Below are 14,611 nucleotides of genomic sequence, written 5' to 3'. Positions count from 1 at the left end.
TTGGTTTTAAGTTTACTTGTTGGAGGGCTCATTAAATTTACTATAACATTTAGTGCTCTATACTACATAAGAATGGTAGTTACTATTTGATTAATATGGACATTTTAACTAGCATTTTATATCCCTGGTTGAATTTCTAATTATCTATTAGTAGTTAAAGCATAAGTATCTATGCAAACATGGCAGACTCTGATTATGGTAAAGGTAGTAACTATGTGAACATGTTTATATTTTATGATTTTGATGGAATGTCCAACATTATATTGTAATGGTTAGTGCTATGCTAGCTCACTACTTGGCTGTAATGGCCTACGAAGCACCAATGGTAGGCCGTCAAATTCGAGGATCCTTTAACTCTTGCGAAGACTTGGAAGACCCGAGTCTCTAAGTCGTCGAAGGGTCTGCAATTACAATTCACAAAACAAGACAATGCTTCAGTTATTCAACGATACAAGAGGTTAATCCTTTCGTGTCCTCTTTAATTAGGTGAGTAGAAAAAGCGATTGCATAATGGTGATCGAGGGAAATGGATCGGATCTGGGTTCGAATCCAGAGCGGGTCATTCTCAGTGTCAGCAATAGCAATGATAATATTCACGTCTCCCCCAGCGTCGATTGCCTTGCAGAGGATAGATTGGCGATGGCTTCTCCAGTTAATAGAGGCGCCTTTTATCCGATTGAAAAGAAGGCAGATCTGTACGCCTGCATATGCAAGAGACAACGATACGATCACAACACTTCGACGGCAACAACACCGATCTACACAGAAACCGGTGATCGTCTTTTCTTTCTATTGCATCTAATTGCTAAGGGTTTTTAAACTCTTTGTTTTATTGCAATTGAAATCATTAAATATTGGCTTCAATCCATTGAATAAATGCATCGAAGTATTTATTAATTTCTAAAACAATAGACAGATGAATATTAAATATATTACGATAGACTATTGGATGTTTTTTTTTAGATTAAGGTAAAAAACAGGTTTTAGAGGGATCCAAAACATAATAGTTTCAAAATATAAAGATAAAAATGATGATGTCAAAAATTATAACTATGCTAGTGTAAAATGAAACATTTCAAAAAACCAACAACTAGTTAGAGGCAACTAATCAGCACACATACTAGATCAGCAAAAGCTTAAAAGACCAAAAAAGAAAACAAAGCTAGAAATAGGCCAAATCTTTCAAGATCTTGGCCATGTGGATCTCAACTAGCTTTGGATTGCTCTCCATTGTCTTGGCAACAATTTTCATGACTTGTCAATGACTTCTTTGTTTGAGCCTACATGGTAATTAGGTGGCAACTTTGTTACTTTGACTAGGTCAACTATTTTAAACTTGCTAGATTAATTCTTGGATTAGATTAAACTTGTCATTTGATATGTTAACTAATTGGGAAATTAATGCTATTAAATAATTTTTTAAGTTATGTTAAATGAATGGTTAAGTCATTTTATGATCATGTTGATGATACTTTGTAGACGAGATTTATATTCATATTTGGATGCATGCATATGCATTATAGGTATGATCTTCATATATTGTTGTAAGAGTTGGTCCTTACAACAATAATGGCCTTTCTGTTCAACTTCCCTCTTGTTATTTTACTAGGTCAACCCACAATGTCCATGTTTTGACCTTTATCCTCTCCAGTCTAGTCTTCCCTAAGCTCAATGCTCTCAACTTCCACTTTTCCTTTAATAGTGATGAGATTCTAGAGCAAGCCTTGGATTTTGGTATAACTGTCTCCAATGACCTTTAAGTCCTAAATTTCCCTCGAGATACCGTCTTTTAGGTTTTTCTTTGCTTCAACCTCTTGTTGCAAATCTTGGACTATTTTACTCACTTCCTCCTTGATGGCATTAATCTCATTGATAACCCAATTATCAACTGAAATGGAGGCCTCCACTTTATCCTTCCTACTAATGTTATCAAGATTACCCTAGATAGAAATAGAAGGAATATCATTCTTCCCCTTCATAGTATTATCCACAGGATCATCTTTAGAATCAAACACTAGGTACCCAACTATGTTTTTAACTTGAGACTCCTCTATCTTAATATTCTTCTCTTTAGCTACATCCCCAATATGTTCTTCCTTCTCATCCTCTCTAGAAATCTTCTTTTAGAGGGGGATATAGAGGGGTTCTTACCTTTTTTAGTGGGAGGGGTATCATCACTCTCTTCCCCTATTTCCATACCATCTCCATCTCCACCCTATAAATCCTTAGAAATCCTATCCTCTTAAGAGTCATAGACTCTTCCTCCTCATCCATATCCATTCTTGTATCATCACATTCCTCATGTTTTTTCTTCTTATTAGAAGGGGATTTTCCTTTTCTCCTTTCCAAATTCATATTAGGGCTCACAATAGGAGTTTTGGATTTACAATATTCTGCAAAGAGGACAATAAGGCCCTCCTAAAGAATAGGCTAGGATGATTTCTTCCTAAGACTAGCAATGATTTGGTTTAGGGAGTGAAAAATGTAGTAGGGGAAACCAATTTTATCCCCACAATGGAAATAATTCAACAACACAAAATAAAAGTAATGCACTCTCTTAATCCTACCATCAAGGGTGAAATAATCTCTCATGCAGCCACAACACAATGCCATAAGGGTTTACTTTTCTTAAAAGAAAAGGAACTACCCATCTTAATAAGGGTCTTTTGTCCATTTTATCCTTCAAAAAGTTTTTAAGCACTTCCTAACTTGTCTTCTTTTCCTTGAAAAATTTCTTCTCATTTGGTAGTCCTATGATGTTAGAGATGAATTTGGTGTTAAGGGGGGAAGAAACCCCATACATAGTAACATTATGCTCCTTCCATCCTTCATAGAATTCCTTCATTGCCTTCAGATCAAAAGCATGGAGACATTCCAAATATGACATCACACCACCGTTAACTATTAGCTCCTAAACTAGTAGTTCATCCCTCCACTCATTGAAATTGTTGGGTTCTTTCCTTTTTGGCACACCACCCATTATTCTACCAAAAATTTATCTTATTTGCAATTTAGATGTCTCTACAAACTGATGTGATTAAGGAGAAGAGGCATCAAAATCACCTAGAAAACATATGATTACTTATACTTCTTAATGCCCTCCTTGCACCAAAATAAATTATTGTGACTTTTGTACATTTTTAATGAATTCTTCATGTCTTTTTAAAATACTAATGAGATAACATGTCTTGTACTCATAAATCTTTCCCTTCAAAATGCAATCTCTCATGAGATTATCTTGCCATGATATTCTTCCTTGCTCTCATACTCCTAGGTTGGCAATGCGATCCATGAATGCATTAGCCTCTCTATACACATGGGAAATAATTACTTTCTCATATTTGTTTAAAATCAATCTAGCCACTTTGATGATAGTCGATATTGTCCATGTGGGTTTCATTATCTCATTGAGGCAATTTACAATGTTTTTTGAATCACCTTCGACCCAAAGGTAGTTGCATTTTGTAGCTTTGGCCAATTTAATAACGAGGAGCACTTAACTAACCTCAACCATGTGGCTAGATTGGGACCCAAGTGAACAATTCCCAAAATCAATACAATTACCATTTGAATCCCAAATAAAAGTTGGCTTTAATCTAGCCTTTGGGTAGGTAATGCCAAACAACATTTTCTCTAAGGTTTAGCTTAATAATCCATATTTTGAAATAGCATATGAGTAGAGCATCCTAAGAAAAACCTTCATTACTTTTAACAAAAACTACATGATGTTCATAATATAGTAGATAGATTTAGCCAAATTCATTGACAACAAAGACATTATATTTGTTTATTTGCTATCAACAAATTTATATTTCTATTTCAATGGATAATTTTTTTACCAATATCTTACGAAGCTTTCTAATGAAGAGGACTTTAAATTAACTCTTAAGAAGAGAGATGTAGTGATATTTGGAAAGAAAAATAGCTTGATAAATTGTAATCTCAATCGGGAAAATAAGATTTTCTATTTTTTAGTTTTTATAAATTTAGAAGTTTCTTTTATAATGTTTAAAATTCTTTCTAATAATTTAGGGGTAATTTTTCCCACATATCATGTGTCTATTACAAGATTTTTAATTCAAATTATTTTGGTCATAATTGTTTGAAACTTTCTAAATTAAGTTTAATTTCTCATGGTGTATAAAGGCTCATTCACATGTACAATTAAGAAAACAAGTCTCCACCTTAGTGTTTGATATAAATATTAGGATTTAAGTGATATTTACATAAAAACTCTACAATGGTTATGAGACAAAATTGGTATTTCATGTTATTATCATTTTCTTGAAAGAATATAAATCCTTCTTAAATCCATAAACAATATCTTGTTTAAAAGATATTTCAAATTGTTTGGAGTGTGTCACATAAAGTTATTGCTCAAGGCTCTTGAGAATCACTTCATGAACTATCTAATCTATTAAAGTATTGAATTTGGTTTCAATTTGATGATCATTTATCCATACAATCTTAGTCATGTAAGACTCGCAACACTTTCCTTTAGGACTGTAAATCCTAAAACCTCTTTGGTGGATTGTCATTGAGAATTTGAGCTTTTTGTATCATTGCAAAAAATTTCTATTAACAAAATTAATAACTTTGATGGGAAAGTATTGAATCCCACCCTTGATAACATACTTGTCTCATGTGTGATTGTGTTTAGTATGGACCTATTGGCTTGGGTGGAAATTTTTTTTATACATGACCCCTATCCCTTTCTATTGGTGCTTTAAGTACCTAGCCTCTTTGGTGATACATTCTTGATAGTTCTAACTTTTGATGTAGTGGTAGCTAGTTTTCATAAAGAAAAATAATATTTTATTTTTTACAATTAATTGGCAAACTATCTAATCTATTGTGCTGTCAAATTTTATCTTACTTTGATGATATCTATCCATAGAAAAAATGCAAATAATTAAGAATGATCAATGCATTCTTGTTCAATGTGTTTATGGTCTACTTTAAAACAAAAGAAAAATTACTAATGTTTTCATGAATCTTTTATTCAGTCTTGTATACACAAATTATATCAACTACTTCTAGATGAGGTACCTAGAAAGATATTTTTGTGTGATTTCTTTTAATTACATATGTATTAGTATTTTTATTTCAAACTAAAATTTATTTTATTAAAAAATTTTAGTGTGTCATGCCTCTTTATTTTCAACAATTGAGGTGATAAGACATAGCTTAATTTTCTTTTTTATAGTGTTATCATTTTATTAAAATTTAAATCCAACACAAATAAATTGATGGATGATTCTTTTATACTCCATTCTAATATTCATGATTTTTAAAATTTTTTTTTGGACTTGCACATTTAAGTTCTTCCTCCTAACCTTTGTGAAATATTATTTAGATTTCCTTTGTTATCCTTTTCTGAATTTTAATCTCTTTCTTTTTAAAATACTCCACATATACTTATCTCTTATTTTATAGTAATTAAATAATGAAGCATTCAAGTTTTATTGTTTGATTATTATCATCTCTGCTTAAGTTTGGGTAGTCAACTTTACTTAATTCTTGGTCACTATTAGTTTGAATACATTTTTCCAATAAGTATTTATGGGATTATCTTTATAAAATGTATTCCTTTTGACTTTATTATACAACTTTACTTAATTCTTTATCACTAATAGTTTGGAGACATTTCTTTAATAAATTTTTAAAAGGGTTATCTTTATAAACTGTATTCATTTTCACTTTATTCTATCCTTTTCTATTTAGATAAAAATAAATCTACTTTTAATCAACTCCATTTTGTTTTCAAGCATATGAATTAGTAAAGCATGCTAATTCTAACTTTTTTAAAAAAAAATGTCAATTATTTTAAAAATTTATATTCACTTTATCATCTTAAATGATATTTTTCAACAAATCTCTTATATCATATAAGTTAATTAAATAATTTTAATTTTCTAACTTGACTGTATGCATTTTTCTCAAGTGGTCATTAATGAAAGGTTGAAACTACTTTCAATTGTTAGAAAAAATTTAGTGTCAGAATTTAGAAGGCCATGTGAACTATTTCAAGAGGCCATTTGACTCTTTCTAATTTAATGATTAACAATATAGAACTATATTACTCTTCAACATTACAATCTTTGGTAATTGTAGTGGGGCCCTTCCCAACTTAGTTTGATGAACATAATATAGTTTTGCATACTTATTTTATGTCCTCAATAAAAGAAAACCTTTCTACAATTCTTCTTTTTCTGCACTAAAAATAAATCACTAAAACCAATATGGCATAGAGAGGAATCATCCTATTATCTATCATTTATATTCTTAAAATAACTTATTTTTCTTCACACACACACATCATGACTTACCACTCCCCTTTGAGAATATATATCTTATCCATCAATATTAGACCCATTGTTAGAAGAGACCTCTTAAAAGAGAGAGTAACATTATGAGTATCATTAACTTCTATTTTTTTATGACTTAGGTCCATAAAACTATCAACATCCATTACATTCCCATCCCTCTTGCACATGAATTCTTTGTCACTAATTCATCTTGTGATATATAAATAGATTTTGTGATCTTTTTGAGCATATCCTTGATGAAATGAAAAATATCCTCCATATCCTTCATTATTCTATTTTTGTTACCCTAGAAGTAAATAATTGCCATTTGTATAGTATTTCATTCCCTCCTAGTAGCTGCATTGGCCTTATTACAATTCACCTTTTCTTTGAGGATAGTCTACTTATTGTTTCATCTACAATTGCGAAGGCTAATATGTAGGCTTTCTACTAGCCTTAACAAGAGCCTCTAAAATTAGATTTTATTTCTCATTTCTATATGAAAGTTAAGAGAACTGCTATTTAACAAAAAAAAAGGTTAGAGTATATATTGCTTCATAATTTTTAATAACATTAATCTAACAAATAAAATCTTTTTTTCATTAGTAGAAATCATTTTTTTATTTAAAAAATTCACCTGATATTTTTTAGTTGTAATTATTATAATTTTCTTCCCTTTAATATCTTGAGATTCATTTCATCTTAGTGTAATGATCTCATATATCTTTTCAAATGCATTGATTATTAGATATATACACAAAGAAAATCCAAAATACTAATTGTGCACCCTATTTGTATTATAAACACTTAACCATAACACAAAAATTAGATTCGAACTTTGGTGACAATAACTACAACACAAAAAATTAACAATTACACTATGCCAATACTAATACAATTTATGTTATCTTGTTTTTTTTCCTTTTTTTAATTAGTAAGAGGATTAATGATCAGTAAGAGGTCGAAGCCAAGGTTAGTTATTATTATTTGTTATGGTTAATTATTTCAATTATTAGTTAATTTGGAGTAGATTTGAGCTCAAGACCTCCCAATTAAGAGGCTCACAATTTTCCATTGTGTTGTACGCTCTTGCAATTATAATGAAATAATTAGACAACTTTTGTAAAAAAAAATTTTTACCACAAGGTTATCTTAGAGCACAAAATTATTTTAATTTACTTTTCCTTTTATTCTTATCAAATTTTTAGTTAATTCAAATATATTTTAGCTCTAAGATCTACATAAAATTACATCATCCTTTAAAATAAAATCCCTTAAAATATCTACAAAACATATTTGTTTTTGAATATTAGATAGCAGCCAAAAAGATGAGGGTTGATCCCAAAGAACATAAATGCTGAAGAATCAATTAGAGGTTACCAAAACATACTTGTTTTAAATACATATCTAGTAAAAATTTTCATTTAACTAAAACATTCTTATTCCTATAAAAATCATTAACAAAATTAATTTAATAATCAATAAAAAAAATCTTAAACATTCACATTGTTTTACTTAATTATTTTTTTGTAAAATCTGTAAAAGGCTAGTGGCCTCATAGTTTAATAAATTTACAACTCATCCTTAAGAATTTAATTCTTATCTAAGAGGAACTCATTGGTTACTTGTATTGCGTAATAGCTATTGTCTTGATAGCCTTCCTTGATAATTGATTTTCTATCTTTTATCTTTACTTTGAATAAATAACTATATCAAATTAAAGAATTAATAATAGTCTGTAGATTACATCCTGCAAATTACAAAAGCTTGGCCAAGATCATTGTCAGATTGTTTAGATTGTTTCTTACGTGACATAAATATTTTCACTTATCATATAAAATATTATTTTATTACTTATATCTTCAATTAAAAATTAACAGTTTCCTAAATCTTTATGCATTTCTTTTATATATAGTTTTACATTTTATAAAACGATTTAATCTCAGCATTAAAAACCTAATGTAATGCGTTTTATACAAGTAGGTGTACCTTATTGTATAGATTCTTTACAATTTTTTGATTGTAGCAGACCTCTATTATGCTGCATCATTTAAAGATGAGAATTAGCTTGCTAAATGTCACGTTCCCTACAGTAAATACTTGCTCCGACAGAGGATAGAATAGTTATTTGAGACTCCACTGTCCCTTAAACATAAGGACAAAACCCTTATATTTTTATTTTTATTTTCCTCTATGACATCTTTTTAACTAGATACCTTGTCAAAGGTTTTATGACATATTATATGTTTTCAACTGAGAATCATTACAATTTAAGCTCTCAGCAAAAATACTCTTAAATAACCCTTGACGATCGTAGGAAACAAGATCTCGCTGATCTTTCTCCAGACATCAATAAATATGTAAACTTTAATGAAATTTTATGGAAAAACACGATACATTTCAAAACTACTGAACCAAAAAATATTCGGCAGACTTTCTCCTCCCAGTGAAAAGATAAAAAATATAATCAATAATATCGATGGAAAAAATGAGTGCAAATTCTCACCTCTTCCAGCTGAGTTGCAATCTATAACAGGAGTGTTAATTATTGTTAGTTGGACAACTGTTATTTCTGACCTGGAAATAGCAGCACTATTTATGGGTAGCTTGGACAGTTGTTCGTCCTTATCTATGAATAGCGGTTGTATTTATGGGTGGTTTGGACAGCTGTTTGTCCACTTGCCAAAAATTAGTAAATGGTTATTATTTACTAATTTTAGAGATTCCCTTTTGGACACCTTGCAACCAATTCTATTATTGGCTGTTGAGTTGTCTTAATCTCAGCCGTTGGTTTGTTTTAATCTCGGTCGTTGGTTTACCAACGAGAGTAGTATAAAAAGGGGTCTAGGGGGCATTTGGAGAGTAAGGCAGGAAGCTTTTGGAGAAGCAGTTTGCAGTGTTAGCAAACAGTCTTGCAGTGTTAGCAAGGAAGCTTTTGGAGAAGCAGTTTGCAGTGTTAGCAAACAGTCTTGCAATGTTAGCAAGGAAGCTTTTGGAGAAGCAGTTTGCAGTGTTAGCAAACAGTCTTGCAGTGTTAGCAAGGAAGCTTTTGGAGAAGCAGTTTGCAGTGTTAGCAAACAGTCTTGCAGTGTTAGCAAGAGAGAAGCTTTTGTGAAGCAGTTTGCAGTGTTAGCAAATAGTCTTGCAGTGTTAGCAAGGGCGCAGTGTTAGCGCAGGGATAGCAGTGAGAAATATCAGTGCGAGAAATTAGGAGGTTGTCGGAGTTCTGCCAGTGTGAGGCAAGGAATTTTGTATCTCTTGATTTGCTGAAGTTTAATATAATTTCTCATCTGTAGAACTGGTTTTCCCTTAGGGGTTTTTCCAGGGACAATTTGTCCGAAAATATTGTGTTGATTCTGTTGCCCATTTCTTTCCGTATTTTAAGTGAAGTTGCAGTTGTGTTATTTTTCGATATTAGCTGGAAATTTATTTTCAGCAGTTTAATAATCATTTGTGATAGGAGATTAATAATCAGTGACTGTCATAGTTTGATTTTTCACATGGTATCAGAGCATTGTTAAGGGTAGAAGAGTTTTGCCCTAAGAAAGAAATTTTGATCTCTTTAGATTTATTATTGCTTTAAACCTTTGAGATGGCTTCAGCTGGTTTGAGAGATCAGGATAGATTGGATGGTGCCTCAAATTTTGGTGTCTGGAAGGCCAGAATTTCTTTATTGTTGGAAGAGAATGGTGTCAAGGATTATGCTACCAGTGGTGTACCTGTACCAACAGATGCAACACAGCTTGCAGCATATAGGAAGGATGATGCCAAAGCGAGGAGGATTATCCTTGATGGTGTCAAGGATCATATTGTTCCACATATCTCAGAGCTAGATACAGCAAAGAAGATGTGGGACGCCATTCTAAATCTGTACCAGAATGCTACCACCAATAGGAAGTTGATTCTCAGAGAGAAGCTAAAGAATACCCGAATGAATCAGGGAGAAGACGTCACAAGTTACCTCACGAGGCTCAGACTTGTCAAAGATGAGTTAGCAGCTATTGGAGATAGCCCTAGTGATGATGAGCTAGTGAGAATAGCCCTAAATGGGTTTACTAAACAATGGAGTGTCTTTGTTCAAGTTGTCAGTGGACGAGATACTTTACCGAGTTGGGATCGACTATGGACTGATTTCACTCAGGAGGAGTTTAGACTAAGTCTTGTCAATGGGGCCAACAAGAGTCAGAAAAATGAGGTGGAACAAGAGAACGTTGCCCTAGCGGTTAAAGGGAAAGCAAAGAAGGGATCTAGCAAAGGATCAAATTCACAAAGTGAAAAGAAGAAGAAGGACCTTTCTAAGGTCAAGTGCTTTGGATGTCACGAGTTTGGCCACTATGTCAGTGATTGCCCAAAGAGGAAAAAGGGTAAGAAGCAGGTGGCAGCTTCAGCAAGTGCAGAAGAACTCTCCAGCAGAATGGAAGATGAGTTTGCACTTATAGCTTGTATGGTTAGCTCAACCTCACAGTGTCTTTGGTATATAGATAGTGGGGCGTCATTTCATATGACAGGAGTTAGAGAGTACTTCTCCAGTTACAAGGAGGAGGACACCAACATCCAGATTTCTATGGGAAACTTGTCCAAACTCAACCCTGTTGGGAAAGGGACTGTTCAGTTTCAGAGGGAGAATGGAAAGATAATTCCTCTTCATGATGTGTTATATGTGCCGGGATTTGGTATGAATTTGATTTCTGTATCTGTTCTTCAGGATAGGGGGTATAATGTACTCTTTAGAGGGACACATGTGTTGATTAAGCACAAGGATTGGAAATCACCCATAACTATTGGAGTTAGGAGTGGTCGCCTTTATAGATTGCAGTTTGATACTCCTAAGGCACTTATGAGCAACAGTAATCCTAGAGATCTTGGAGAGCTATGGCATAGGAGGTTGGGCCATATTCATCATGGAGCACTTAGATTGCTTCGTGAGACAGTGACAGGTGTTCCGGAGGTGAGCACAGAGCATGACGATGTATCTAAGGAGAAGGATGTAGATCCCACTTTATATAGACAGGTGATTGGTTCACTTATGTATTTGGTCAACACTAGGCCAGATATAGCATTTGCAGTTAACTCTCTTAGTCAGTTCATGGTTGAACCAAAGAGAATGCATTGGATAGCGACTAAGCATGTGCTATGTTACTTGCATGGTACAGTCGAGTATGGGATCATATATGTTCGAGGTGAAGGTATCAGGTTGATAGGCTATATTGACGCAGATTGGGCAGGAAGTACAACAGACAAAAGGAGCACTTCAGGGTGTTGTTTCAGCTTGGGATCAGGAGTTGTATCTTGGTTCAGCAGGAAGCAGAAGTCTGTGGCTCTAAGTTCAGCAGAAGCAGAATACATAGCAGCTAGCATGGCGACATGTGAAGCTATATGGCTTCGAAAGTTGTTAGTAGCCTTGTTTGGTCAGAAGGTTGAGACTACTGTGATACATTGTGACAATCAGAGTTGCATCAAGTTGTCTAAAAATCTAGTGTTTCATGATAGGTCTAAACATATAGATATCAGATATCACTTCATCAAAGATTGTGTACAAAGAGGAGTTGTTCGACTACAATACATACCTACAGATGAGCAGGTAGCAGACATTCTGACGAAGGCTTTGGGAAAGGCCAAATTTATCTTCTTCAGAGATAAGATGGGTGTCATGCAGAACAGCTTCCTCGCTAAGAGGGAGTGTTAATTATTGTTAGTTGGACAGCTGTTATTTCTGACCCGGAAATAGTAGCACTATTTATGGGTAGCTTGGACAGCTGTTCATCCTTATCTATGAATAGCGGTTGTATTTATGGGTGGTTTGGACAACTGTTTGTCCACTTGCCAAAAATTAGTAAATGGTTATTATTTACTAATTTTAGAGATTCCCTTTTGGACACCTTGCAACCAATTCTATTATTGGCTGTTGAGTTGTCTTAATCTCAGCCGTTGGTTTGTTTTAATCTCGGTCGTTGGTTTACCAACAAGAGTAGTATAAAAAGGGGTCTAGGGGGCATTTGGAGAGTAAGGCAGGAAGCTTTTGGAGAAGCAGTTTGCAGTGTTAGCAAACAGTCTTGCAGTGTTAGCAAGGAAGCTTTTGGAGAAGCAGTTTGCAGTGTTAGCAAACAGTCTTGCGGTGTTAGCAAGGAAGCTTTTGGAGAAGCAGTTTGCAGTGTTAGCAAACAGTCTTGCAGTGTTAGCAAGGAAGCTTTTGGAGAAGCAGTTTGCAGTGTTAGCAAACAGTCTTGCAGTGTTAGCAAGAGAGAAGCTTTTGTGAAGCAGTTTGCAGTGTTAGCAAACAGTCTTGCAGTGTTAGCAAGGGCGCAGTGTTAGCGCAGGGATAGCAGTGAGAAATATCAGCGCGAGAAATTAGGAGGTTGTCGGAGTTCTGCCAGTGTGAGGCAAGGAATTTTGTATCTCTTGATTTGCTGAAGTTTAATATAATTTCTCATCTGTAGAACTGGTTTTCCCTTAGGGGTTTTTCCAGGGACAATTTGTCCGAAAATATTGTGTTGATTCTGTTGCGCATTTCTTTCCGTATTTTAAGTGAAGTTGCAGTTGTGTTATTTTTCGATATTAGCTGGAAATTTATTTTCAGCAGTTTAATAATCATTTGTGATAGGAGATTAATAATCAGTGACTGCAATAGTTAAATTTTTCACAAGGAGCTGAAAACATCTTTTTGAAAAGATGGTGGCGTTTCTGATAATTCAGACGGATTTTTCGTAGTCCTGAAATAATTCACAAAACATATTTTACAGTCAGGACAACAAACTTTACAGTCTTAAAAGATGTTATTATGTGCAATTAATTTTCCTTGATTTCTATAAATATGAAAGAATTTTCCTCAATTGTAATGCTTTTATTTCTGGTGTTTTAGAGTTTTGTGTAAAAGGAAACCAAGAAACGGAGCATATAATGAGAAGAAAAGAAAATGAGCAGCGTGTGGTGAAAGAAGCAAATTGGAATGCCCAGAAGAAGAGGCATGGTTACAGAGGAGTGAGAGAGAGGGCGTGGGGCAAATGGGCCGCAGAAATCAGAGACCCAAACAGAGCAGTTCGTGTTTGGCTTGGCACTTTCTCCACCGCAGAAGATGCAGCAAAAGCCTACGATGATGCCGCTTTGAAATTTAGAGGAAGAAGAGCCAAATTGAATTTTCCAGAGAAGTCATCCCTCTCTAATATATTCAGTGAGAATACAAGTCAGATGAATCATGTGAACAAATTTAGCAGTGTGAACTCGAGCCAGATGAATCATGCGAACAATGGTAGCAGTGTGAATACTCCAAGAACAACAGATTCCTGTTTCCAACCAACTCATGAAATGTCAGGCTTCCCGAGGGTTACCGCAGCTAATTCTGACTCGCTTTATTCTGCACCTTGTTTGTCTGAATTGGCCGACATTAATATGGAAGTCGTATATAAAGGTAAAAATGATGAATACCTACCATATGATGCATCTCAGCGCTATTCTGGATTTACAAGGCATCAACGACGCCACTTGGCCTCATTGACATCAATTATTTATGAGATGAATTGTAACACTTTAATAAATTGCAAAAGTGATATGGGTTTCAATTAAATGGTCAATTTGGTTGAACTGGTCATTGCACGGTACGAAACAGACAGATTCAGCTGATGAATTCAGTAATTTTCTTCTTTTATCATTTTATTAAATTTACTTTTCCCTAGTGAATATATAGTTTCCTTTTTCTCTCTTATGTTAACTGATTCGGACTTTACATGGTTTCTTATATTGCGAGATGATGGAGATGATGTCATTTGGGATTACTGTTGAAATTGTTGGTTTAGGTAGCTTGGACAGCTCTCCGTCTTTGTGTGATTGATTAGCAAATATTTGTTTATTAATTGACCTTTTGTAGAAGCAACTAGTAAACTATTGGTTAGGTTGTCTTGATCAAGAAGCAACTAGAAACCTCTTGGTTAGGTAGTATAAAAGGGTGGTCATGGAAGCATTTGGTGAACAAAACAGAGGAACACAAGTTGTAGAAGTATTTTGCAGTGTTAGCAAATGAGTTTGCAGCGATATTGAATAGTCTTGCAGTGTTAGCAAGGTCACAGTGATAGTGTTGGGGATAGCATTGGGGAATATCAACAGGAGAAATTAGGAGGCTGTCTTAATTTTGCCAATGAGAGGCAAGAAATTTTGTATCTCTTGATTTGCTGAAGTTAATATATTTTCCATCTGCAGAATTGGTTTTCCCTTAGGGGTTTTTCTAGGGACAATTTGTCTAAAAATATTGTGTTCTTTGTGTTGTGAATTTCTTTTTGTATTTTATAAATGAAGTTGCAGTTGTGTTAGTT

At 33.8% G+C, this 14,611-nt stretch overlaps 1 protein-coding gene across 1 annotated transcript; it reads left to right on the top strand.

The window, feature by feature from the left end:
• The first annotated feature begins 332 nt into the window (after positions 1 to 332).
• On the top strand, positions 333 to 13,868 carry LOC149539096 (uncharacterized). Its single transcript, XM_089802518.1, has 2 exons — positions 333 to 772; positions 13,168 to 13,868. Exons 1-2 carry the CDS (start codon positions 511 to 513, stop codon positions 13,866 to 13,868), a joined length of 963 nt encoding a protein of 320 aa, XP_089658644.1. The 5' UTR covers positions 333 to 510.
• The last annotated feature ends 743 nt before the right edge of the window (positions 13,869 to 14,611 follow it).

The sequence above is a fragment of the Cupressus sempervirens genome, chromosome 9 (assembly GCF_028749045.1).
Source record: "Cupressus sempervirens isolate cs-2001-9-10 chromosome 9, ASM2874904v1, whole genome shotgun sequence".
Lineage (NCBI taxonomy): Eukaryota > Viridiplantae > Streptophyta > Pinopsida > Cupressales > Cupressaceae > Cupressus > Cupressus sempervirens.
The sequence above is the reverse complement of the archived record's forward strand: the minus strand, read 5'-3'. Positions and strand labels throughout refer to the sequence as shown.